Source organism: Alosa alosa, chromosome 17, assembly GCF_017589495.1.
Source record: "Alosa alosa isolate M-15738 ecotype Scorff River chromosome 17, AALO_Geno_1.1, whole genome shotgun sequence".
Lineage (NCBI taxonomy): Eukaryota > Metazoa > Chordata > Actinopteri > Clupeiformes > Clupeidae > Alosa > Alosa alosa.
In genome coordinates this window covers 3,432,725-3,456,540 of record NC_063205.1, presented here as the reverse complement: position 1 = coordinate 3,456,540, position 23,816 = coordinate 3,432,725, and the positions used below count along the sequence as shown (strand labels likewise).

Below are 23,816 nucleotides of genomic sequence, written 5' to 3'. Positions count from 1 at the left end.
ACCAACCCAAAAGGGCACATGTCACCCCGCTGCTCATCCAGCTACACTGGCTACCTATGGCGGCCCACATCAAATTTAAGGCTCTAACGCTTGCCTACAAAGTAGTCTCTGGTTCTGCTCCCACCTACTTGAATGCCCTCATACAGACATACGCTACCTCCAGACCGCTGCGCTCCTCAGATGAACGACGTCTAGCTCTACCACCAGTACGCTCAGGCCAATCCAAAATTTTCTCTTTAAGAATTGGAGTAATGTGGTCAGTTCTTTTAGTTTTTGTTAGAGTCCTAGCTGCTGCATTTTGTATCACCTGAAGCTGTTTAATAGTCTTTTTAGGAAGGCCTGTGAACAGTCCATTGCAGTAATCAACCCTGCTGGAGATAAATGCATGAATGAGTTTTTCTAAGTCATGTTTTGACATCAGCCCTCTGAGTTTGACAATATTTTTTGAGGTGGTAAAAAAGCTGATTTAGTTATCGCTTTCATGTGGCTGTTGAAATTTAGATCACTGTCAATTAATACACCAAGGTTTTTAACAGTATCCTTTGCCTTCAACCCTTTTGTGTCAAGGAGAGTGGCAACCCTAAGTCTTTCCTCATTTTTACCAAATATAATTACTTCAGTTTTTTCTTTGTTCAGTTGAAGAAAATTTTGAGACATCCAGGTGTTGATTTGTTCTATACACTGACACATAGATTCAAGAGGACCATAGTTGTTTGGTGATGGAGCTAAGTAAATTTGTGTCATCTGCATAGCTATGATATGAAATCAAATTATTTTTTTGAATGATTTGTCCAAGTGGGAGCATATAGAGGTTGAATAATAGTGGCCCCAAGATCGACCCTGGGGAACACCACAGGTCAAGGGCGTTGGTGTTGAGGTACAGTTTCCGATGGCAACAAAGAAGCTCCTTTCTTGTAGATATGATTTTTAGCCAGCTGATAACTATGCCTGTAAATCCAACCCAGTGTTCTAGTCTGTGTAGTAAAATATTGTGATCAACAGTGTCAAATGCTGCACTAAGGTCCAGTAGCACTAGGACTGATGTTTTACCTGAATCTGTGTTGAGGCGTATGTCATTGGAAACTTTAATGAGAGCTGTTTCAGTGCTGTGATTTGCCCGAAAACCAGACTGAAAAGTAATCAAATTACCCATTTGATGTTAGGAAGGTGGTTAATTGATTAAAGACTACTTTTCAATAATTTTGCCAATAAAAGGTAGATTGGATATGGGCCTGTAATTGTTTTTAGCATGGAGGCATCCAGGTTATTCTTCTTGAGAAGTGGCTTTACAACAGCTGTTTTCAGTGACTTAGGAAAAGTGCCAGACAGCAATGATACATTTACAATTTGAAGGACATCCGCCGCTATGAGGTGAAAAACAGTTTTGAAGAAATTGGTAGGCAGAGTGTCTAAGACACATGTGGAAGGGGCTGAGATTCTGTACCCGTTTTTTCAAGTGTTTAAGCGTAGTCTATCAAGCTGAACTCTGACATCAAGTTTAGTTTCCCTCTGTTTGTTGCTGGAAGTTCAGGTTGTTGAATTTGTAATTGAGCAGATATGTTGAGTCTGATTTTGTCAATTTTACCTTTAAAAAAAGATGAAAACTCATTGCATTTATTAGTTGAGAGAAGTTCAGGCTAATTGTGAGGGGGATTTGTTAACTTATCAACAGTTGAAAATAGAACACGAGTGTTATTTGAACTTCTATTGATAATGTTAGAAAAGAAAAGACTGTCTTGCTTTGCATATTTCAGAGTTATATGTCTTGGAGCATCTCTTTATGGATTTCATAGTGGATCTGAAGTTTGTATTTACGCCATTTTCTTTCAGTCTTCCTACACTCTCTTTTTAGAAGTTTAACTGCTGGATTTTGCCTCCATGGTGCTTTCTGTTTGTCCTTAACTTTCTTGAATTGTAATGGAGCAATGTCATCCATAATGTTTGCCATTTTGCATTAAAGTGATCAAATAAGTCTTCAGAGTCTGACAGTTGACTTGACTTTAGTGAAAGTGCTTGCTCAAAGAGAGCACTTGTCTGATCATTTATGATTCTCCTTTTACCATCATAGCTGTGTTTTGAGTGTGTGGGGACATAGACACATCAAAGAACACGTAAAATGATCAGATAAGGCCAGGTCTTTAACAGCTGTAGAGACATCGAGACCCTTTGTGATAACAAGGTCGAGGGTATGGCCGAGAGAGTGTGTTGGCCCCCTGTACATGCTGTGTTAGGGAGAAAGTATCGATTAGTGCAATGAATTCCTTGGCATAATTGTTTTCAGGATTATCCACATGCAAGTTTAGATCCCCTGATATAATAAGACAGTCATACTCTATGCAAACAACTGATAGCAGTTCACCTAGCTCTTCAAGAAAAAACTTTAGCTGAATGTTTTGGAGGCCTGTAAATTGTCAGTAATAAAATCTGAGGAGAAGACTTAATGCATGCACACAGATATTCAAATGAAGTAAAAGTCACCCGAATGACCACTGATTGCACTGAAAAAGACGTCTTGAAAATTGTGGCTATCCCCCACCTCTTTTATTTGCTCTGGTAGCACTCAAAAACTGAAGTTTGGGGAGCTGATTCGATGAGAGTAGCAGCACTGTTTGCTTGATCTAACCATGTCTCAGTTAAAAGTAAAAATCAAGGTTGTGTGTGCAAATTAGATCATGAATTAAGAATGATTTGTTTGAAAGAGATCTGATATTTAGGAGTGCAAGTTTTGTTAGTTTAAGTGTTGGGGAAATATGATCCATGGGGAAATCTGAGGTTGATGTGGTAATGGTAGTTGGTATTGGACTGGTTTACCCTATAAGCTCGATGCATTTGTGTTCTATTTTGTCAATACAGGAATAGAGAATGTCATGGGCTTACTGGGTCCTGGCATGTTCTCAAAACTACTGTCAGTACCATTTATATTGCAGGGACCCTGAGAATATCATGCAATACAGTCATCATATAATTGTCCCCTGCTGCTGCCATCTGTATTTTCCACTGCACATTCCATACTATATGCCGGGCTGAGAAAAATGAACTAAGAGGTTGCTGCTGCTTAAGAGATCCTTCTAAACAGGGAGAGGGGAGGGCGAGGGGTGGAGGTGCCCCTTCGGGCTTCTTTGGTGCTAATGATCTTGGGCTAGTAAAACTCTGCATGGCTACTGGTAGCAGTCTCTCCATTCTTGCAGGGAACATCATGTGCTTGGGGTGGGGATGGTGATGGGTATTCAGGGGATCCTGTGGAGTTTGAGTGGGTGGTGGGATGAAGGGGTGGGGATGGGGATGGGAGATTAGGGGGTTTGTGTGGCCTGGGGGAGTTTGATTGGGTGGGGGCGTGATTGGGTGTGGGTGGTGATGGGAAATCAAGGAGGTTGGGGTTGAAAATTGATCCAGAGTCTCCATCTGCCTGCTGAGGTTCTGGGAAGTTTGTTGCAGATGCTCCGCTTTCAGCATGTATTCCAGTAGTGTATTCCATGTTGTTGTGTCTTTGTGGTGACAAGGAGACGACGGAGGTGGGGAGGGTATTGGTACTGGTGTTACAACATGACCCTTCCTTTCTGATATCCTCTCAGCAGCTTTGATAGGTGCTATCTCCTCATGCTCATCACATCCATTTGTTTGCTGAGATTCCAGGGAGTTTGACGCCAGTGATTGACTTTGAGTCATTTTAGCAGCACCCATCTTATCTTGTCCAGTGGACATGGCTTGGCATTGTTGAGCTGGTTGTTTATGTTTCTCAAGGTCTGCATTTCAGTGGAGGCTAGCGGGTGGTTATCAGAGGGCCCCACAGCAGGGGAGGTTGGGCACATCTCTGTTTCAGCCTGTGCAGAGTGTTTTGGTTTAGCTGAGTTGTTGATGTCATCCGCTTGTTCCGTCTGTATGGCCACTGAGCGCTTATCAGAGGCTCGGCTCAAGGTTGGCAGAAAAATGTTGGGTGCAGGAGAGAGGGTGATAGTATTCGGTTAAGATCTTGGCCCCAGTCCAACTCAGCTCTGTGCTCTTTGGTCTGAAGTATTCCCTGCGATTCCAAAAAGGTTAAAATTGTCAATAAAATTCATCCCAACTGAAAAGCATGTTTTTATGCGAGCCAGGTGTCTAAACTGAATAGTCTGGAAAATACAAAGCTTCCCTCTGCTGGGAGGGGCCACTGATGAAAATTTGTATTCCAAGCTCATATAGGGCCGAGAAAAGTTCCTTGAAATCTTCTTTGACATACAGCTGTTCTCTGTAGATGTCATTTGCTCCAACATGCACAATGATGCTTTGATAGTTGCATATTTTGACACCAGTTCTGCAAGCTTGTTTTTGTGTCAGACACTGAAGCATTTGGGAAACAACATACAATCATCCTTTCCCCATTTATATGTCTCACAGCAAAGTCGCCTAGAACGAGGGTTGTGGGATGAATAGGGTCGAAAGTGCTGCTTCTTGTCTGTGCCCATCTTTCTTTTGTTGTGGTTTGATCGCTGCCTGCTTTGGGTCTGTTCCCTGGGAAATTCCTCTCTCCGTCCCGGAGGCATTCAAATCTGTTCCATAGTGTTAGGGGCTGTGGGCTTCCCTTAGGACCACAAGCCCTGTAGTAGTTTGCTGATCTGTCTGTATTTCTGATACGAGGCCTGAAGTTAACATCTGAATTTACTGGTGTTGAGGTAATTACAGTTCTTGTATTACGTTTTTTGTTTTGGTCTGGCACCTTGCCTGTGCCAAGGCTCTGTACTCACATTTCCCTTTGTGAGTGGCTTGAGAAGTGGCTTTACAACAGCTGTTTTCAGTGACTTAGGAAAAGTGCCAGACAGCAATGATACATTTACAATTTGAAGGACATCCGCCACTATGAGGTGAAAAACAGTTTTGAAGAAATTGGTAGGCAGAGGTCTAAGACACATGTGGAAGGGCTGAGATTCTGTACCGCTTTTTCAAGTGTTTCAGAAGTCTATCAAGCTGAACTCTGACATCAAGTTTAGTTTCCCTCTGTTTGTTGCTGGAAGTTCAGGTTGTTGAATTTGTAATTGAGCAGATATGTTGAGTCTGATTTTGTCAATTTTACCTTTAAAAAAAGATGAAAACTCATTGCATTTATTAGTTGAGAGAAGTTCAGGCGCTAATTGTGAGGGGGATTTGTTAACTTATCAACAGTTGAAAATAGAACACGAAAGTGTTATTTGAACTTCTATTGATAATGTTAGAAAAGAAAGACTGTCTTGCTTTGCATATTTCAGAGTTATATGTGCGAGCATCTCTTTATGGATTTCATAGTGGATCTGAAGTTTGTATTTACGCCATTTTCTTTCAGTCTTCCTACACTCTCTTTTTAGAAGTTTAACTGCTGGATTTTGCCTCCATGGTGCTTTCTGTTTGTCCTTAACTTTCTTGAATTGTAATGGAGCAATGTCATCCATAATGTTTGCCATTTTGCATTAAAGTGATCAAATAAGTCTTCAGAGTCTGACAGTTGACTTGACTTTAGTGAAAGTGCTTGCTCAAAGAGAGCACTTGTCTGATCATTTATGATTCTCCTTTTACCATCATAGCTGTGTTTTGAGTGTGTGGGGACATAGACACATCAAAGAACACGTAAAAATGATCAGATAAGGCCAGGTCTTTAACAGCTGTAGAGACATCGAGACCCTTTGTGATAACAAGGTCGAGGGTATGGCCGAGAGTGTGTTGGCCCCTGTACATGCTGTGTTAGGGAGAAAGTATCGATTAGTGCAATGAATTCCTTGGCATAATTGTTTTCAGGATTATCCACATGCAAGTTTAGATCCCCTGATATAATAAGACAGTCATACTCTATGCAAACAACTGATAGCAGTTCACCTAGCTCTTCAAGAAAAACTTTAGCTGAATGTTTTGGAGGCCTGTAAATTGTCAGTAATAAAATCTGAGGAGAAGACTTAATGCATGCACACAGATATTCAAATGAAGTAAAGTCACCGAATGACGACTGATTGCACTGAAAAGACGTCTTGAAAATTGTGGCTATCCCCCCACCTCTTTTATTTGCTCTGGTAGCACTCAAAAAACTGAAGTTTGGGGGAGCTGATTCGATGAGAGTAGCAGCACTGTTTGCTTGATCTAACCATGTCTCAGTTAAAAGTAAAAAATCAAGGTTGTGTGTGCAAATTAGATCATGAATTAAGAATGATTTGTTTGAAAGAGATCTGATATTTAGGAGTGCAAGTTTTGTTAGTTTAAGTGTTGGGGAAATATGATCCATGGGGGAAATCTGAGGTTGATGTGGTACGGGTAGTTGGTATTGGACTGGTTTACCCTATAAGCTCGATGCATTTGTGTTCTATTTCTTGTCAATACAGGAATAGAGAATGTCATGGGCTTACTGGGTCCTGGCATGTTCTCAAAACTACTGTCAGTACCATTTATATTGCAGGGACCCTGAGAATATCATGCAATACAGTCATCATATAATTGTCCCCTGCTGCTGCCATCTGTATTTTCCACTGCACATTCCATACTATATGCCGGCTGAGAAAATGAACTAAGAGGTTGCTGCTGCTTAAGAGATCCTTCTAAACAGGGAGGGGGAGGGCGAGGGGGTGGAGGTGCCCTTCGCTTCTTTGGTGCTAATGATCTTGGGCTAGTAAAACTCTGCATGGCTACTGGTAGCAGTCTCTCCATTCTTGCAGGGAACATCATGTGCTTGGGTGGGGATGGTGATGGGTATTCAGGGGATCCTGTGGAGTTTGAGTGGGTGGTGGGATGAAGGGGTGGGGATGGGGATGGGAGATTAGGGGGGTTTGTGTGGCCTGGGGAGTTTGATTGGGTGGGGACGTGATTGGGTGTGGGTGGTGATGGGAAATCAAGGAGGTTGGGGTTGAAAATTGATCCAGAGTCTCCATCTGCCTGCTGAGGTTCTGGGAAGTTTGTTGCAGATGCTCCGCTTTCAGCATGTATTCCAGTAGTGTATTCCATGTTGTTGTGTCTTTGTGGTGACAAGGAGACGACGGAGGTGGGGAGGGGTATTGGTACTGGTGTTACAACATGACCCTTCCTTTCTGATATCCCTCTCAGCAGCTTTGATAGGTGCTATCTCCTCATGCTCATCACATCCATTTGTTTGCTGAGATTCCAGGGAGTTTGACGCCAGTGATTGACTTTGAGTCATTTTAGCAGCACCCATCTTATCTTGTCCAGTGGACATGGCTTGGCATTGTTGAGCTGGTTGTTTATGTTTCTCCAAGGTCTGCATTTCAGTGGAGGCTAGCGGGTGGTTATCAGAGGGCCCCACAGCAGGGGAGGTTGGGCATATCTCTGTTTCAGCCTGTGCAGAGTGTTTTGGTTTAGCTGAGTTGTTGATGTCATCCGCTTGTTCCGTCTGTATGGCCACTGAGCGCTTATCAGAGGCTCGGCTCAAGGTTGGCAGAAAAAAATGTTGGGTGCAGGAGAGAGAGGTGATAGTATTCGGTTAAGATCTTGGCCCCAGTCCAACTCAGCTCTGTGCTCTTTGGTCTGAAGTATTCCCTCGCGATTCCAAAAAGGTTAAAATTGTCAATAAAATTCATCCCAACTGAAAAGCATGTTTTTATGAGCCAGGTGTCTAAAACTGAATAGTCTGGAAAATACAAAGCTTCCCTCTGCTGGGAGTGGGCCACTGATGAAAATTTGTATTCCAAGCTCATATAGGGCCGAGAAAAGTTCCTTGAAATCTTCTTTGACATACAGCTGTTCTCTGTAGATGTCATTTGCTCCAACATGCACAATGATGCGCTTGATAGTTGCATATTTTGACACCAGTTCTGCAAGCTTGTTTTTTGTGTCAGACACTGAAGCATTTGGGAAACAACATACAATCATCCTTTCCCCATTTATATGTCTCACAGCAAAGTCGCCTAGAACGAGGGTTGTGGGATGAATAGGGGTCGAGTGCTGCTTCTTGTCTGTGCCCATCTTTCTATTGTTGTGGTTTGATCGCTGCCTGCTTTGGGTCTGTTCCCTGGGAAATTCCTCTCTCACGTCCCGGAGGCATTCAAATCTGTTCCATAGTGTTAGGGGCTGTGGGCTTCCCTTAGGACCACAAGCCCTGTAGTAGTTTGGCTGATCTGTCTGTATTTCTGATACGAGGCCTGAAGTTAACATCTGAATTTACTGGTGTTGAGGTAATTACAGTTCTTGTATTACGTTTTTTGTTTTTTGGTCTGGCACCTTGCCTGTGCCAAGGCTCTGTACTCACATTTCCCTTTGTGAGGTCGATGCATTCATCTGCTCTATTAGCAGTGATATTAAACTGCTGGGTTACATTCTCTGCATTTCCAGTAGTTGCTGTACTCACTTCATGAGATGCCTCTCGTAGTTCATCTGTCGTTGATGGAAGGGCATGCATCTTTGATTCCAAAGTAGAAATCCTCTGTTCTAGCTCAGTACATTTTCGCATGATCTCCTGGGTCTCTGGCGGGAGGAGCGCATTTTGTTTTAATCCAACTTCAAGGTGAATTGCCGTTCAGTTTTTGCTTTCGTTGACTTGGCTGGCTCATTTAAAGTAAAAACTAACCACTAAAGTTTCAGATTTAAATGTACTGGTTTCACTGTCTTTGCTAAACTAGCTTGTAAATGAAATAAAAGAATGAAAAAGAGTGGAAATTGCTAAAAGGATAGGTGAAGCAGGAGCAGTGTGAAATGCGTCCTACTCGCTTGAGTTGGAGTTGAGAAAAAAAACTCTAATGTTTTTTAAATTGTCCTGTTGAGAATTGCTCTAAAACTTAAACTGTTTACCATGTTGTTAGTCGCTTTGGCTAAAAAAGCGTCAGCCAAATGTAATGTAATGTAATATACCTGTAAAACGGAAACATAAAGTCTAGTATAAGTATATATACTCTTTTGATCCCAGCATTTATCCCAATCCGTGAATTAGTGAAACACACTCAGCACACAGTAAACACACAGTGAGGTGAAGCACACAATAATCCCGGCGCAGTGAACTGCCTTACTTCAGCCGTGCCTACTGGTCGGGGTTTGAACCGGCAACCCTCCGGTAACAAGTCCGAAGCGCTAACCAGTAGGCCACGGCTGCCCACAACAAATGCAGTTTGTAATGCCAACAAAAACCAGTATTTTAAAACCTATGCAGTTTTTGTAATGCCAACAAAAGCCAGTATTTTAAAACCTGGTGTACTTTGATTGACTGCATGTACTGTACCTTGTGAAGTGAAAAAAAGTGTTATTCTTTGACAGAATAATTTAATTTTGAGTCAGATTTCCAGTGTTTTGGTAAAGTTAGTGTGTGCAGAGAAATATGTGTTCTGTTTTGAAATGAACCGTTAGTAGCCTATATATTTAACAAAATGTGTTTTTGAGAAGAAAATTATCAATTTGGCCAATTGTGTTTTGTAGGTGTGAGTCTGTTAAGAGTTTAGAAAAAGTATCTGAAGTATGGATAAGCGCTTGTTAGCGATTGAAAAAAACTGTAATATAAGCGACAAAGCACTAGGCTACTGTCTACCAACCCACGAGAAGTGGGTTCCTGCCGTGTTGCCGATGAGAGCTAGCCCCACCCAGCCGCTGAGGCTGCATATGGTTGTTCCTGCAACGCACCTCTTATTATCTGTGGAGATTGGCGTGCAACAGGTGCTCCTCCTCCTACATTTTGAATAGGAACAAGTTGGACGAAACCCTTTTGCGCTGTACAGACGACTTTATCATTTGTCCAACGGGTGACCAATCGATTTTGGTAAGTTCAATGGATTTTCGATTTATTTAGACTGTAAACCCGAACAAGTTCCCAGAACTCAAAAAAATTAAGGCAATCGATTGCCTTAATTGTTTTAAGTTGACTAACTTAAAAGTCCACATTTTCCAGAACTTAAAAGGTTGGATGAATTGCCACTTAGCTTTTGATAACAGTTAAATTTAAAGTGCTCATTTAGCTCAACTCAAATATTTGCAGATAATATGACTTACAATGTTCAGTTTAGGCAACTCAATTATTTTCAGTTAATATGACTTACAAGTTTACAGTTTTCAAATCAACTGGAATACGTTCACAGAACTCAAAAAAATAAGGCAATCGCCTTAATTGTTTTAAGTTGACTAACTTAAAAGTCCACATTTTCCAGAACTTAAAAGGTTGGCCGTGGGCGTAGATTTAGGGTGGGGCGCTAAGGACTAGTCCTAATCAATATTTTAAGATGACAAAATTGTCCCCACCAATATTTTAGCGAACTTATTTATGCCAGCAAAACCAGTGCTCGAATTACGTGGGAGCCAGAGGGAGCTGAGCTCCCATAGAGAGGACTGGCTCCCATGAAAGCAACAAAGTCAAAAATCTGAGGGGGTCTCTCATATCTGAAGGTGTGGCATTGTAACTTAATCTTAAACAACTGCATCATTGCTTTGATGCGAGTGTTTTGTCTATTTACATAGGCGTTCATTGGGCTAGCCTATGGTTTGATACGTGCTGAAGTCCAGTTTGCTGTTGAACTTGCTCTTCACCTCTTCTGTGTTGATTGACAAAGCCATAAATTATGGCCCATAATGCAGCCTACTTCAATGATTGTGTGAACTGATATGTAGGGTAGCTATCCCCTGCATTCAGAGCTCCGGAAAGTTCCACTTCCTAGATATTTTGAACAGACCTCTCAAGTCTCGACACACGCATTTCAATGACTTCACACGCTCACACATGGCATTTCTCACTCCGAGAAATTATTAACTTGCCCGCACAGAAATTTCTAAGGGCTATATTTTACAAACGTGTCACACAACGTTGCTGTCTGTGCGCTCATTCAGAACAGAGAGCTGCTGTTCAGTTACTAACCTATCGGCCAATAAGAAAATTGGATTTCTCAACCAATCAGGAAATAGTTTTGTTGCCGGACGAACTCTGAGTTTCAGTTTCGTGAGCAGTCTCGGCCTTTGGTGAATGCATAGCGGAGGTGGTAAACGAGGTGGAGTTGGAAGAGAACAGGATAATCAGCTAATAACTTCATTCATTTCAATCTATAGTTACTATAGTTTTCCTACTCGTTGTTTAAGAACAATATAATGTAAGTGTTATATAATTATATCCTGGCCATGGATGCATTAATCATTGCATCTGTATTAAAAAATGTCGGGTAAAAAGCAATTAAGCATCCTCTCATTCACCCTGAGAGGAAAGCCCCCCTAAAAGGTCCAGGTTAGTGGATGCTCAGAGGTGGTGAAAAGGCCCATTATGGAATTGTTAGTGCCAGGTGTCAAATCTTTTCTTTTGCAAATCTGAGCAATTATAAATTATACTTTTGCCCCATTTTGACTTATGTAGGAGCAATGCCCTCCTAAGCCAATAATCAAATGCCTGCTTTCTTTTGGAAAGCTGAGGCACTGTTGGAAAACAATTAGAATAACTGTGTGATGTACTGACACAAAGTTACAAAGGCTAGATTATTATTTTCTTTTTGTACCGGATAACAAGCACCTTTGAACTGACCACATTTCAGCCCTCTAGGTCTTGCCTTGATATGACTTGAGTCCTAGCATTAGGTCTTGTCATGCTGTGTGCAAAAGTAGATCAATAGTACTCTGAAGTTTCATGCTTGCATTTGGATTGTAGGCTACTTCAGGATCTGATATGACTACACTAAATGTGGAATAATTACAAAAAATAAAAATCTATACAATTTCTATTTCAATTCAATTGGTGTGTATAAAATGGGCTATATTTCTGCTAATACTAATATTGGATCAACTGGTAACCGACCTGGGGCTGGTGTATGCTAGCTGGTGATGCTAGTTGTGTGTGTAAATCCTCACACCCCTAACCTTAAGAACGGCTCTAACCGCTGAGTTGGAAGCTTGGGCTTTTAGCTCAGTGGTTAGAGCGCTCGACTCCCATGCTGGTGTGTGTTGAGGTGGCGGGTTCAAGCATAGACATAATATACATAGACGCCGCATCGACCGCTACTCCTTAGTAGCGCTGACGAGATTTGGAGCCGCCATCTTGGACCGGTCATCCACTCCACTCAGTGTAATCTGTTTAGCCGGTGAGATGAGTTGTCAGCGCACTTAATTAATCATATCTCACTGAATACCGAACAGATTTTCACACGTTTTTTTTTGCTGCAAAGGTCATACATGTAGCTATGATACAGGACACATGATTTAGCGTATTTTAATATTCATAGTGGGTTTAACAGTAATAGAATATTCTGATATATGATATAAAGTGACCTGACGTCCGATATTAAAACTGGGAACATAATCCATGTTTGACAGCATAGACAAAACTAGTTTGATACAAGTTTAATGAGTTAAATATAGTTCACAGTTGACAGAAAAGTTCCATCAACAGCATTATTCAGTCCACAGAAAGGTTCCATAAACATTTAAGTGAGATCAGTGCCATTCAGACATCTGAGGGGTATTCCAAGTAGGCCTATGTGGTTTAGTGACAAACTTGGGTAAATTGACTCAGAATAAGTTGTAAACCTCCCAGTAGAAAAGCTGTATGATACAGGAAACATGGTTGTGTGTATTTTAATATTCATAGTGGGCTTAACAGTAATAGAATATTCTGATATATGATATATTACAAAGTGAAAGTAAAAACTGGGAACATAACTAATCCACTAATCCTGGGAACATAACTAATATTCTATTCACAAAAACTGGTTTGATACAAGTTTTAATGAGTTCAATTTACAGAAAAAAATCCATTAACATTTTCAGTTCAGTGCCATCAAAAATAAAGTGATGAACAGACATTGGTGTGGCATAAAGGAAATGGAGTAACTGGGTTCAATATCAACAGCATTTGTTAGACAAGTTCCATAAATATTGTAAAGTGCAAGTTTGTAGGTTTGTTTCTGATCCTTAAAAACAGACATTGGTTTGGCATAGTAAGTGTAACAGTTCATCAATTCAAGACAAAAAGGTGACTTGTCACTTGTACAGTGTCAATGGGTTCATCAACAGCATCTGTTATTTACAGTTCACAGAAAGGTTCCAGCCCCAATGAAGAGATTAAATAAAAAGGAATTAAGAAACATTTTAGAAACTGCTAAGATCAACCCGTTCATTGCAATCAGTAAAGAATCGGGGAGTGTCTTCACAGGCTCAGTGAGACAGAGTTACCGTCATGCAGTTGGTTCTATGATTTCGACAACTGGTGCATGTCATTTTGTATGTTCCCACCTTGCTAAAATTGCTTGGGTACACTTTGGCTGAGAACAAAAGTGCTTCAGACAGCAGGTGGGCAAATAAGATGGCATAGTAAACTGGGTAAACTCCATAAAAGAGGACTGAGTCAACCAGACGATGGGGAAAATGGGACACAGAGTGGCGAATGCAGGTGATGAAGGTGGAGCTCATAAATCAAACATTCAGTCACAGTGTAGCAGATGCCCTGCAGTACTGCAATGAAGAGCTGCACCTTCCTCAGTTCCAGGGGTGTGAGGAGACCGTTCAGTTCATTCACAGTCTTCTTGAACAAGGCAGTTGTTCTGGAGAGATACAAAATAATAAATAAATGAATGAAAAGGAATTTGAGAGGCATCTTATTCTTGTTAGGGTAAATGACATGTGAATAATACAGTGTTGGGCAAGCTACTTCGAAATTTTAGTGAGCTAAACTATCAGTTACTCTGCCATGAATAAAACACTACACAAAACTACCACCCTGTCAAATGTATTAGTAGCCTAACACAAACACAGCAGTAGGCTAGTTCACTACATAGGAAGCTACTTTAAATTGTACTAATTTCACATGACAAGAACAGTGTAGCTTGTCTGGCTAAGCTACTTGATAAATAAAGAAGTTGAGCTATTGAAAAGTTACTTTATTCAGGAAATAGTGAGGCTACCACCAACACACTTAGGCTACAAGTAGCAGCTAGCGATTGCCCAATAGGCTAGTCTGTGCCACTTGTGTAAAATTCGCCGGCCATGATTTATTTCTACAATAGCCTTCTTGTGTCAGTTGTAATCTAAGTCGGTGTTATGGAATATGACTTATCAAGTCTCAGTTCATAGCCAGGTGAACACCGAGTAAACATAGCCTAGCTAGATGGCTACGATTTTCATACAGTAATATCAAAGATTGCTCCTTCTCAGCTCTCTGGTAATATTCTATTCACAAAATACAACCAATAGTACGGTTATGTTAAATCTTACTTGTGAAAAGTAAATCCCCCGAGTATGGTCCGCCGATTTGAGAAGGAACATGCTGCACAGTGCTGTCATCTTCTGTCTTCTGCTGCAACGCAACGAGGAGTATGACCGGTCCAAGATGGCGGCCGCATTTCTTGTTTCCAGCAGTCAATGCGGCGTCTATGTATATTAGTTAATGCATGGATTCCAGTTTCTTCCAGTAGCAGCAACTGGAATCCATGCATTTCCACAGAATTATTTTTGGAATCTGATCCCTTATCATACCTGTTCATTCTTACTAGTCGCTCGACTTATCGTGACTAAATTCAAGATGGCTGCAAACGCTAAACTTCGTGAAGATACTGTCTGTATAAATCGTCTTGTAAGTAAACTACCAGTGCTTTTTCAAAGTTCTCAATTTCTCGTTTTAAATGTCAGGGCCCTCAGAAGTCTACCAATGAAGTGTGGAGATACATTAAGCCTCGTAAATGGTGTAAAACAGTGATTTATTTGCATGGCTAGCCCGATGCCGAAGCACCACCATTGAAAAAGCTGTTGGTAGCATCGGCTAACTAGCGCCAGATTTTGGAGTGCAGGGGACAAGCCGAGATGGGCTATGAGACATACGTTCACACTCGGTATCATGTTTCAACACACTTTAGGTCAATATCACACCGGAATTCTCCTTTAAAATGTAGGGTCTGGGCACTCACCGTTCGCAGTGCTCAGTCCGAGGGGCGGGATAATCGGTTGTCTTTCAAATTCCCTCTGCACGCAATAGGACAGCGCTGAGTCCCATGCGTTTTCCCACCAGCGGAGCTAGTTGGCTAGTTCAAACTTTTGCCATCTTAAAACAAGCTTAACTCGTGTCACACTGTTGGCCAACAGCAACATCCATCTTCTTTGTTTTCAAGTAGCAGGAAATTTAAGCCAAACTGTTGCAACTCTGCCATCAATCATTATGTTAAGCCCGCCTAACGACTCTGTACACCAGGGGTGTCCAAACTACGGCCCGCGGGCCAACTGCGGCCCGCCACACACTTTAATCCGGCCCGCCGAGCATTTATTAGTTTATCATAGATCCGGCCCGCCACGCACTTTAATCCGGCCTGCCGTGCATTTAATTAATTAGGTTATCATAGGCCGCTCGCCATTTTTTTCCAGCATACAACGTTGTGATTAACTTTAGGCTACTGCAAACTTTACGCTCTTCTTAGAGAGCGTTTACCATGTCAATGTCAACAGTTTGTTACATCAAGATACATAGTATCTCCATTGCAGCAGATCTAACTACGTTATGCTACTCCATTTAATTGGGAACGCATTTGAGCGTGCACAAGAGGTAGAGACTGCGACAGGTTCCAGCTGGCTTGTTATTGTTGATAATTGATATCTCCTTTTTATAAGAAACTTTTAAAAGGAAATCGCGATGGCAACAGTAGTTCCCACTACTGACCATTTATAAACTGTGAGCCATAGGCACAGCACTAGCCATAGGCTATAGGAGCTGGCAAAAGAGTCTTAAAGTGACAGTGCACCATTAATAAATGAATTAAACAACATCAAATGAACAGTATTTCTTAAGAAATTAATTTTCTACAACAAAATTACTTTGCCATTTAAATTATACAAAACATTATATATATCCCTATTAAATTATACAAAACATTATATATATACACCAGGGATTAAAGTGAAAAAAAATCGTTTGACTGAACTTTTTTCAGGCCATAAGTCATATGTTGTTCATATCTACCTATAGAGATAGCGCCCCTTTTGCGGTCGTGACCTATTGGTTTTTAATGTACAAAAAGATGCAAACAGCAAAGTAAAGGGAGTATTCGCCTTATTCACACGGCGGCCATTGTTTAAACCAAAACGAGGCTACAGGGTACACTTACTATAAAATTAATGCCACCTACAGGTGAATGCATAGAACATAACAATCCTATGGTTTGTGTACCCTGTAGCCTCGTTTTAGCCGCCAATGGCCACCATGTGAATAAGGCGAATTGAGAGTGTTCTTGATTGAGATTGAGTTTTCCTGATGAACAAAAATATATTTTAGTACCATCCCTGACCATTGCTGATTAGCCATTGCTGTTCTTTTCTACTGCAGCTGTTTAAAGGGGAGATATTTTTCTTGTTAATATGCAATTCTACACCAAGTAAAATCTATAAAATCAAGTTTGCAAGACTTCCCATTTCCTCATCAAAGTAACGAATCAGAACATTCTAGATATTGTTCATATTTCCATTTGTTGCCTCATCCGCATTTAATGAAAACATGGTAATTTTGAGTTTTACAGACAACTCAGTTTTCCAATGAGCAGCAATACTGTGTGTGCTCATGCAGGAGGTCTGCGCATTTGATAACGACAATCTGGAAACGGTGCTTTTGTCTTCAGCAACAGATTGTATAAGGTTGACAAAAGGGTTGCGATATGGTGAGGGACAGGTCGTGTTGGCTATGAAAGAACATCGTAGCCTACTTTCTAAACGTAAAAACGGTCAGCCATAGATAAACGTAGCCTACCTCTGTCGTGGTGGCTAGTTGCACCAGGTAGGGAAGATGTCCTGAAGTGCACGAACGTTAACCTTATGGCGGTCTTCTGATTGGTGGCGTGCTAAAACGTTTTCCTATTGCATCCATAAACAATTTTCTTGCAGTGAACCGCGCAAAAGCAAACCCCCGGCGCTTTAAGTTCTTTACACCATGGCTTGTTAGTTCTCCCCCGTTTCCAACAGCTGCCCATCTCCATTTATTTTTTAACTTTTGACACCTGCCTTCCTTTAGCAACAACGCATCCATGACAGCTAGTGGCCTTGCCAAATAGACGCACACAAATCATGACGCTAATATGCGAGGTTCTGGTAGGCCTACTGGTTATGGTTTTGTGCTATAAATGAATAATATTTTATAGCAAAGTTTTAAGTTGATTATTTTAATTGTATGGTTATTTTTTGTCAACATACACTCACAACCTACTGTCGTTAAAAGTGAGGCCTAAGCAAAATAGGCTACAAGGCTGTCTGTGCGTCACAAACAGACTGACCCCCTTACTCAACAGTTCGCGATGATGACAGTGATATTATTTTTTTTTTTTTATGCTAACACGCTCAGTCAAAACCTTCCGTCGCAAATTGTGAAAAACATTGTTGTACAGGTCATAACAGACGGGATAATAAATTGCATAGGCTACGGTTTATATTGCGTCGCTTTACACATAATGTTAGTTGCATTGATTAAAAACTGTCACAATAATAGTAGCCTACATCGGGTGGCATAGAAGGCTATCTGTTCAAGTCATAGGTGACACCCAAAATGAATGACCTCCCCTGACAAGAGTTCGCGATAGTAAGAAATTGTCTACATTGATGCACGGAAAGAACACAGCCTAAGCTTCTTCTCGAATTAGCACATAGAGCTCACAATATCATATCCAAAAAAGTTAAATGGATTGGCCAACCTCATCAGCTGTCTCTAATGTGTCACTATAATCCAACTTTTAGACCGTTATAGTCCTCCATATGTGTTCTTTGGAAAAGCAAAGGTGATAGCCGCCCCCCCCCCCCTCCTATTTTTTTTTCTCATCGGATCTGCATCGATCTCAAATATGACATTTCTAAAATCAAAATGACGGAAATCCGTCCTATGACGGAGAACTTTAATCCTTGATATATACACACATTATTTTTTTGTTGTGTGGCCCACCGGCCAATTTTCAAAACCCAATGCGGCCCTTGAGTCAAAAAGTTTGGACACCCCTGCTGTACACGATTTCATTGTCCTGATAGAAGTTTAATTTTTCGAGCTCACAAGCCAACGGAGAGTTGCTAGACTAGCCCTGGAAGCAAATGTAATTTGCTTCCGCTAGGATGCGTCTAGATTTCTAGGCTAACACCCGTTAGCAATCTCTGAATATTCAATGGATACCCGACTCGATATTCCGATGGATACTCTCAGTGCAAATCCCAAAATTGATTGTCTATTAATTTTCCACGGTTCAACACACGAGACGACTGAACACCCAGATGTTGTTATACGTGTACATTAATACCTACTAGAACATAATTTGGCTGAAATGGCTTTATTAATTTCTTCCAGTTAGTGCATTTGCCCTGTGTATAAGTTAAAGACTACATTATTGTGTTTGACACTGAGGATAGCCTAGCTGAGACGGTGGTCTGGTTCAAATGAGTTACGTTGTGAAATTGAGAATGGCACTCAGACTAAATCGTTTAGTCTATTTCTTTGTATTGTGAATTTGAAAGGAAATATGGACTATTACAATAAATAATATGTTGAAATTAATTAAAAGGAATTTCTATAAAAAAAAAAAACTCTCTGTTGTGTGCGTGTGTCAAGGTAAAGCCCTAGGCCTACCATACGCATATACTGTACTGCGCAAAAGCGTCACTTGCCCCTATGCTATTTAATTGTATCGCCTTATTAGGCTATGCGCAGGGTGTGCCAACTTTTTATGAGATAGAGAGACCCCCTTAAAGACAAAAAGATAATTCCAGCCCTGATTTATAGTTTATATGAATTCCAAAATATGAAAAAGAAACCTATGATAACCATCACTTTCTATGTGTGTGTTTGTGGAGGGTCAATCAAATTATATGATTGCCACTGGTATTGAAACAATAATGTTGGTATCGTGACAACAGGAGTTGTGGATGTGTCCCCACCAAAGCTGAGACCAAACCTACGCCCTTGAGGCATAGTGAGCTGGCCCTCTGAAGAAAAAGTTTGGGGACCACTGGAGTAGGCTATTTTCACACTGTTTTTCAATTGCATCTGTATGATGACATGTTCATTGACAGGAAGGAAGTTAATTTACAATACATTGTTGCATATAGTTAACATTTCAACATTGATTGGATTTTGGTAGTTGTTGGTGTAATTGCATCCCTTTCAAACTCCACAATTATTGACTTGCCAAGTGTGTGTGTGTGTGTGTGTGTGTGTGTATCTCCCGTGCATATTTAAAATGGTAAAAGGTAAAAGAAGTACATATTTGTTTTAAATGACGAGAAGATGGTTGCCCTTTTTTTTAGTGACAGACTCGATGGAGGCTTCGGCTGTCACCATGGCATCTCAGGTTGCGCAGAGCGTGCTGACCCTGGACTCCGAAGCCGTCGGGTCACTGAAGGAAGGTGTGGTGAGAATTAAAAATGACGTGGAAGCAAACCGAACTGAGATGTGTTAAGAAAGGGAACACTCCCAGGTTTATTACAAGCCGGCTCGGAGGAAAACATGAAACAAGTTGCCTTTGTTCAAGTCACCTCCCGACTCTCCTATGTCACTGCCTTTTATCCTGTTAGGCTCTTTGTCTGCTGCAGTGGAAAAGTTCAGACACACCCCATACATATGACATATGCGTGCTTAATTGGCGCCGACCACCTATGGTGAAGTCTGGCATAAGACAAAAGCTGTAGTGTAGGGGAGGACCAGGGCTGGTTGTCTCATGAGTTGGTTGTCACATTGCTTATTCCAGAAACACTAGGTGGCGCTGTGGTAAAATTTTGATATCAAACTGTTACCCTTTGATAGCTTACTCATTTGCACTAGGAATTTTGCTGAGCAGACACACAACATTGAGGTGAGGAGACAATTTTTTAATTTCATGGGTCAGAGTAAATTTTCATGTTGGTGTTGTTTTTGTATTGAGAGCTTGTAGGATATTAGTAATTCAAAAACAAAACACTCATTAAAAAGCCAAAGGTAGTAGCTTTATTTTGAGTCATATTTTAGCTATCAAGTTAAGGCCTTGTGGCAGCTAGGTTAACATCTTTTTAAAGAGGTCAGTTGGGGATGGTTGTCACATAGCTTGTGGGGTTGGTTATCACATGCGTTTGTTGTCACTGTGACACAGTTGTCACTGTGTTTGCAACTTTGTTTGCAACTTACATGATAATAAAGAGGTTTTAGCACTGAAAATGATTTCATTTTATTTCTCAACACAGTAAAGTAACTGATCACCTCCTTTAATCCCATTCTAAACATAAGGGGCATTGATGACAACTATCATAGGGGTGGTATTCATATTAAAACTTATTTGCAGTTTCTAGCTTAAAAAACTAAAGTTACACATAATTTTTAAGATCCCATTTTATCACTGAAATCCCATTGAAACTCTATAGGACAGTGGTTCTCAAACTGTGGTACGGGTACCACTGGTGGTACGCGAACTCTCGCTAGTGGTACTCAGGGAGTCTCCAAGGTGTCTTTTTATAACGCAAAACAGTATATAAAATGTACTTGGAGAGCCAATTGTTTTTGTAGGTAGTACTCATTATGAAAAGTTTGAGAACCACTGCTATAGGGACAACCAACCCCATACCCTGTGACAACCAACCCCGTCACATTATGTCAGAGTGTCTTTGATGGTTAATTGCTCCCTGTTACAATACATTTTAAAAGTAAAAATTACACACATTTAAAGCCAAGACCCCAATTGTGACAACCAACCCCGGTCTCCCCTACAGTACATGACAAAAGGGTTCCGTATCATTGGTCCTACATCCCATTAGTCCGACATCCCATTAGTCCGAAAATGACCCATTGAGGAGAGATCCCGTAAGTCCAAAATACCATAGTCCGAAAAAAAGAAGCCCATTTGTCCGACGATACACATGTAGAGATGCATGGATGACTTTTAAGGAGGCTTGTGCCAAGTCATTAATGACCAAAATATTGACGCTAATTGTCAGTGTTGAGCTGTTCTCTGCTCCTCTGTGTGTGAGTGAATGCGTACGGGGCATATTGTGCGTGTCTCCTCCTCTTATGTTATTTGGAATGCGCTCATTTGTGATGGGGTTTGTCGCAGGAAAGTTGTTTTAGACTGAAACACGTTAGCTTTGATGTTCGTTTGCAAAAAAAAAAAAAAAAAAAAAAAAAAAACACATCCACGGCTGAATTGTCGCATCTCACGGGATGCGAACCTGGGTTACCCGTGTAACTGCCACGGACGCACCCACTATCCTGTCTTTGTTGATAAATTCATGTAAAACATAATGTTATTCACACAGAGCGTCACGTCAGTCTAACAAAAACAATGACAGACGGAGTTTTTAGGAAATAGACAGCAGTCTGGATTTATTCATTAGTTATTTAAAGCTCATAATTGGTAATTAAACTAAATCGATCACACAGAGTTTAATGTCCTCACTAATGTCAAGCTATAGGCCTACTAACTGAAACATTAACCCATAGTTGAACGTTCCCCTACCCAAAATACCCTTCCCTGGATAATGTGGGCCAGCTTGTATTAGGCTACTAGATTTACCCTTAGCCTATATTTACGTTTTCGTTTGACCATATTGCTCACGTTTACACATTGTCAACTTGCCCTCATATGGTCTCGAATCAGCTAAGATTTACATTTCCCCCTAAAAAGTATTCTGCTACAAAGTAAAACAATCACTTTATTTCACAAACTTCATTTTTTTTTTTTTGCAAACGAACATCGAAACGTGTTTCAGTCTAAAAAACTTCCCTACGAAAAAACCCATCACAAATTAGCGCATCGCAAATAACGTATGAGGAGGAGACATGGAAAATACGCCCACAGACGCATTCACAGCATAGAGAACAGTGAAGGTTTAGTGAAGTCGTTAATGACTTGGCATAACCCTCCTTCATCAACCCACGACCCACCGGCAATTAACAATTTAGTTCTTTTTTCTTTACCCGACCTGCCTAATCCATGGTGCTAGTGCCATTTTCCATATTGTAATTTAGACTCAGATTTAGATGTAATATTATTTAGATTCATTTTTTGGTGATTCAGTGGCGGTTCTAGGATTTTTCTGAGACAGGGGCCATAATGGGGCCACATCATACACTGAGGGGCCAAGAACCGGTCAACATCCATACACAGAAAATACCTTGTTCAGTAAGGCAGAGGCACGTTGTCTACGTGATATGCAGGACTATACGCGGTATACCCAAAGTCCTTTTAGGCAAGTCCCTCCACTCGACAGCCATATTGCAACGCTTTTTGGTCACTCATCGGGCGTCCTATTCGGCAGAAATGTGCATGCGCAAGGCTTCACGACACCAATCTTGCTCCAGCGGCGAGTTCACAACACATGATTGGCACGATGTCTTCACAACACACCATATGATTGGCTCAATGTATTCACATCACACCACATGATTGGCTCAATGTATTCACATGTTGACGTTTTGCCGAGGAAGGGGTGGGATATGTGTAGACAACGGCCATATTGGCGTTACAAACTAGCCCCATGCATTTCTATGGAGGATTTTTTGAGTGCTGTGTCTCCTCATCAGAAAGTCTCTGGTATACCCACTTAAAGAATCACCATCTCAGTATACCCACTTAAAACAGACAAGGATAGGTATTAATATTTGGGGTTCATCACAGTATACCCACTACAGCTAGTCTACACCACAGCAGTAAGGTGCATACATTTCACCAGTCTTACCTTGTTCAAATACTTGAATGCTAAATGCTAAAAAACAAAAAAGGAAATACAATTCTTAACAATTTTCCCATTTATTTATAATGTGCATTGAAAACACAATATAAAACTAAAATATAATAGACACTTCAGTGGAAATACATTGCTATTTTAAACAGAAATCATACATCATCATACACACATTTTTAGTTCAATTAAACAAGTTTTACTTTAACTGTTTCCCCTTTTGTTGATAAGAGAAACCACTTTCACTGCCAGTTTGCATACATTAAAACAAACACACACACACACACACACACACACACACACACACACACAGCATGTGAGCAACAACTTCATCATATTTACACAATTTTTTCAACAACTATTTTTACAATGGTCTTATTTGGAATGGTCTTTGAAGCCACCGTCTTGCTTCCAGTTAGAAAAGCCTGATTCTGATTTGAAGACTGACGATGGGTCATTTGAAAGCGAAAATTACGGAAGGGGTAGCAAAACACTAAAGATGGAATATTCCTACCATTTGAAGTCTTTGGATCAGAAGTCATTGAGTGGCCTCTTCCTATTTCCGTGCTGCATCTTCGGAATACCAGTTTAGGAGAGGTTGCACAGAACCATCTGCTCTAGAGAGAAGAAAATGAAACAAGTTTGAGTAACTTAATTGTTATTAACCTTCATAACCCACTGTCAACCTGGCGTTTCTAAAATGAATGACAAAATATGCTCAGTGTAGTGGCAATAAGAAATAGCACCATACCATTAGGAGCAGCTATGCTTGGTGACTGGTGGTTCTGAAGACTGTGGGTTGAAGTCACCAGCTCCTGCGCCATCCCAGTCTGTAGGTGAAACACAAATGCGTGTTTTACAAAATCCATGGTTGTATTCAGCATGTCGTCTGGCAACTGTAAAACCAGTTATTATTATTTTAAATCATATAAAGCTTGAGTGAGTAGAACATTTAACCAATTTATCTCAATTAAACTCTCCTTGTCCTAACACTGAGACAGAATTCATGCGAAGCCCATGAATCAAATAAACTCAGAATAGTGGTTAATAACTTTGCAATGATAGCTCACATTAACTACAAAAACGTAGCGTTGGCTATTAGGCATGTATTCTCATGTTCATGTTAGCAGCTGCTAAACTTTTTCCTCAAGGAAAAAAAAAAAAAATCGAACGTTATTTACGTTGGTAAGGCGCACTAGCGACCGCCGTCATGCTATCCGGCAAAAGATTCTTTGGACGCCGCTATTTATGGATTTCCGGCTCCCATTGACTTA

General features: G+C 40.8%; 1 protein-coding gene across 2 annotated transcripts in view; it reads left to right on the top strand.

Moving 5' to 3' along the window:
• Positions 1–9,574: 9,574 nt before the first annotated feature.
• cmah (cytidine monophospho-N-acetylneuraminic acid hydroxylase) overlaps positions 9,575–23,816 on the top strand; it is a 96,250-nt gene continuing 82,008 nt past the window's right edge. The window contains exons 1-2 of one of the 2 annotated variants that reach the window (XM_048267667.1): positions 9,575–9,685; positions 19,144–19,242. In XM_048267667.1, the coding sequence (XP_048123624.1) occupies positions 19,155–19,242 (88 nt within the window). In that variant the 5' untranslated portion in view covers positions 9,575–9,685; positions 19,144–19,154. The remainder of the gene's footprint in view (positions 9,686–19,143; positions 19,243–23,816) is intronic. The other variant, XM_048267670.1, reaches the window with a different exon arrangement.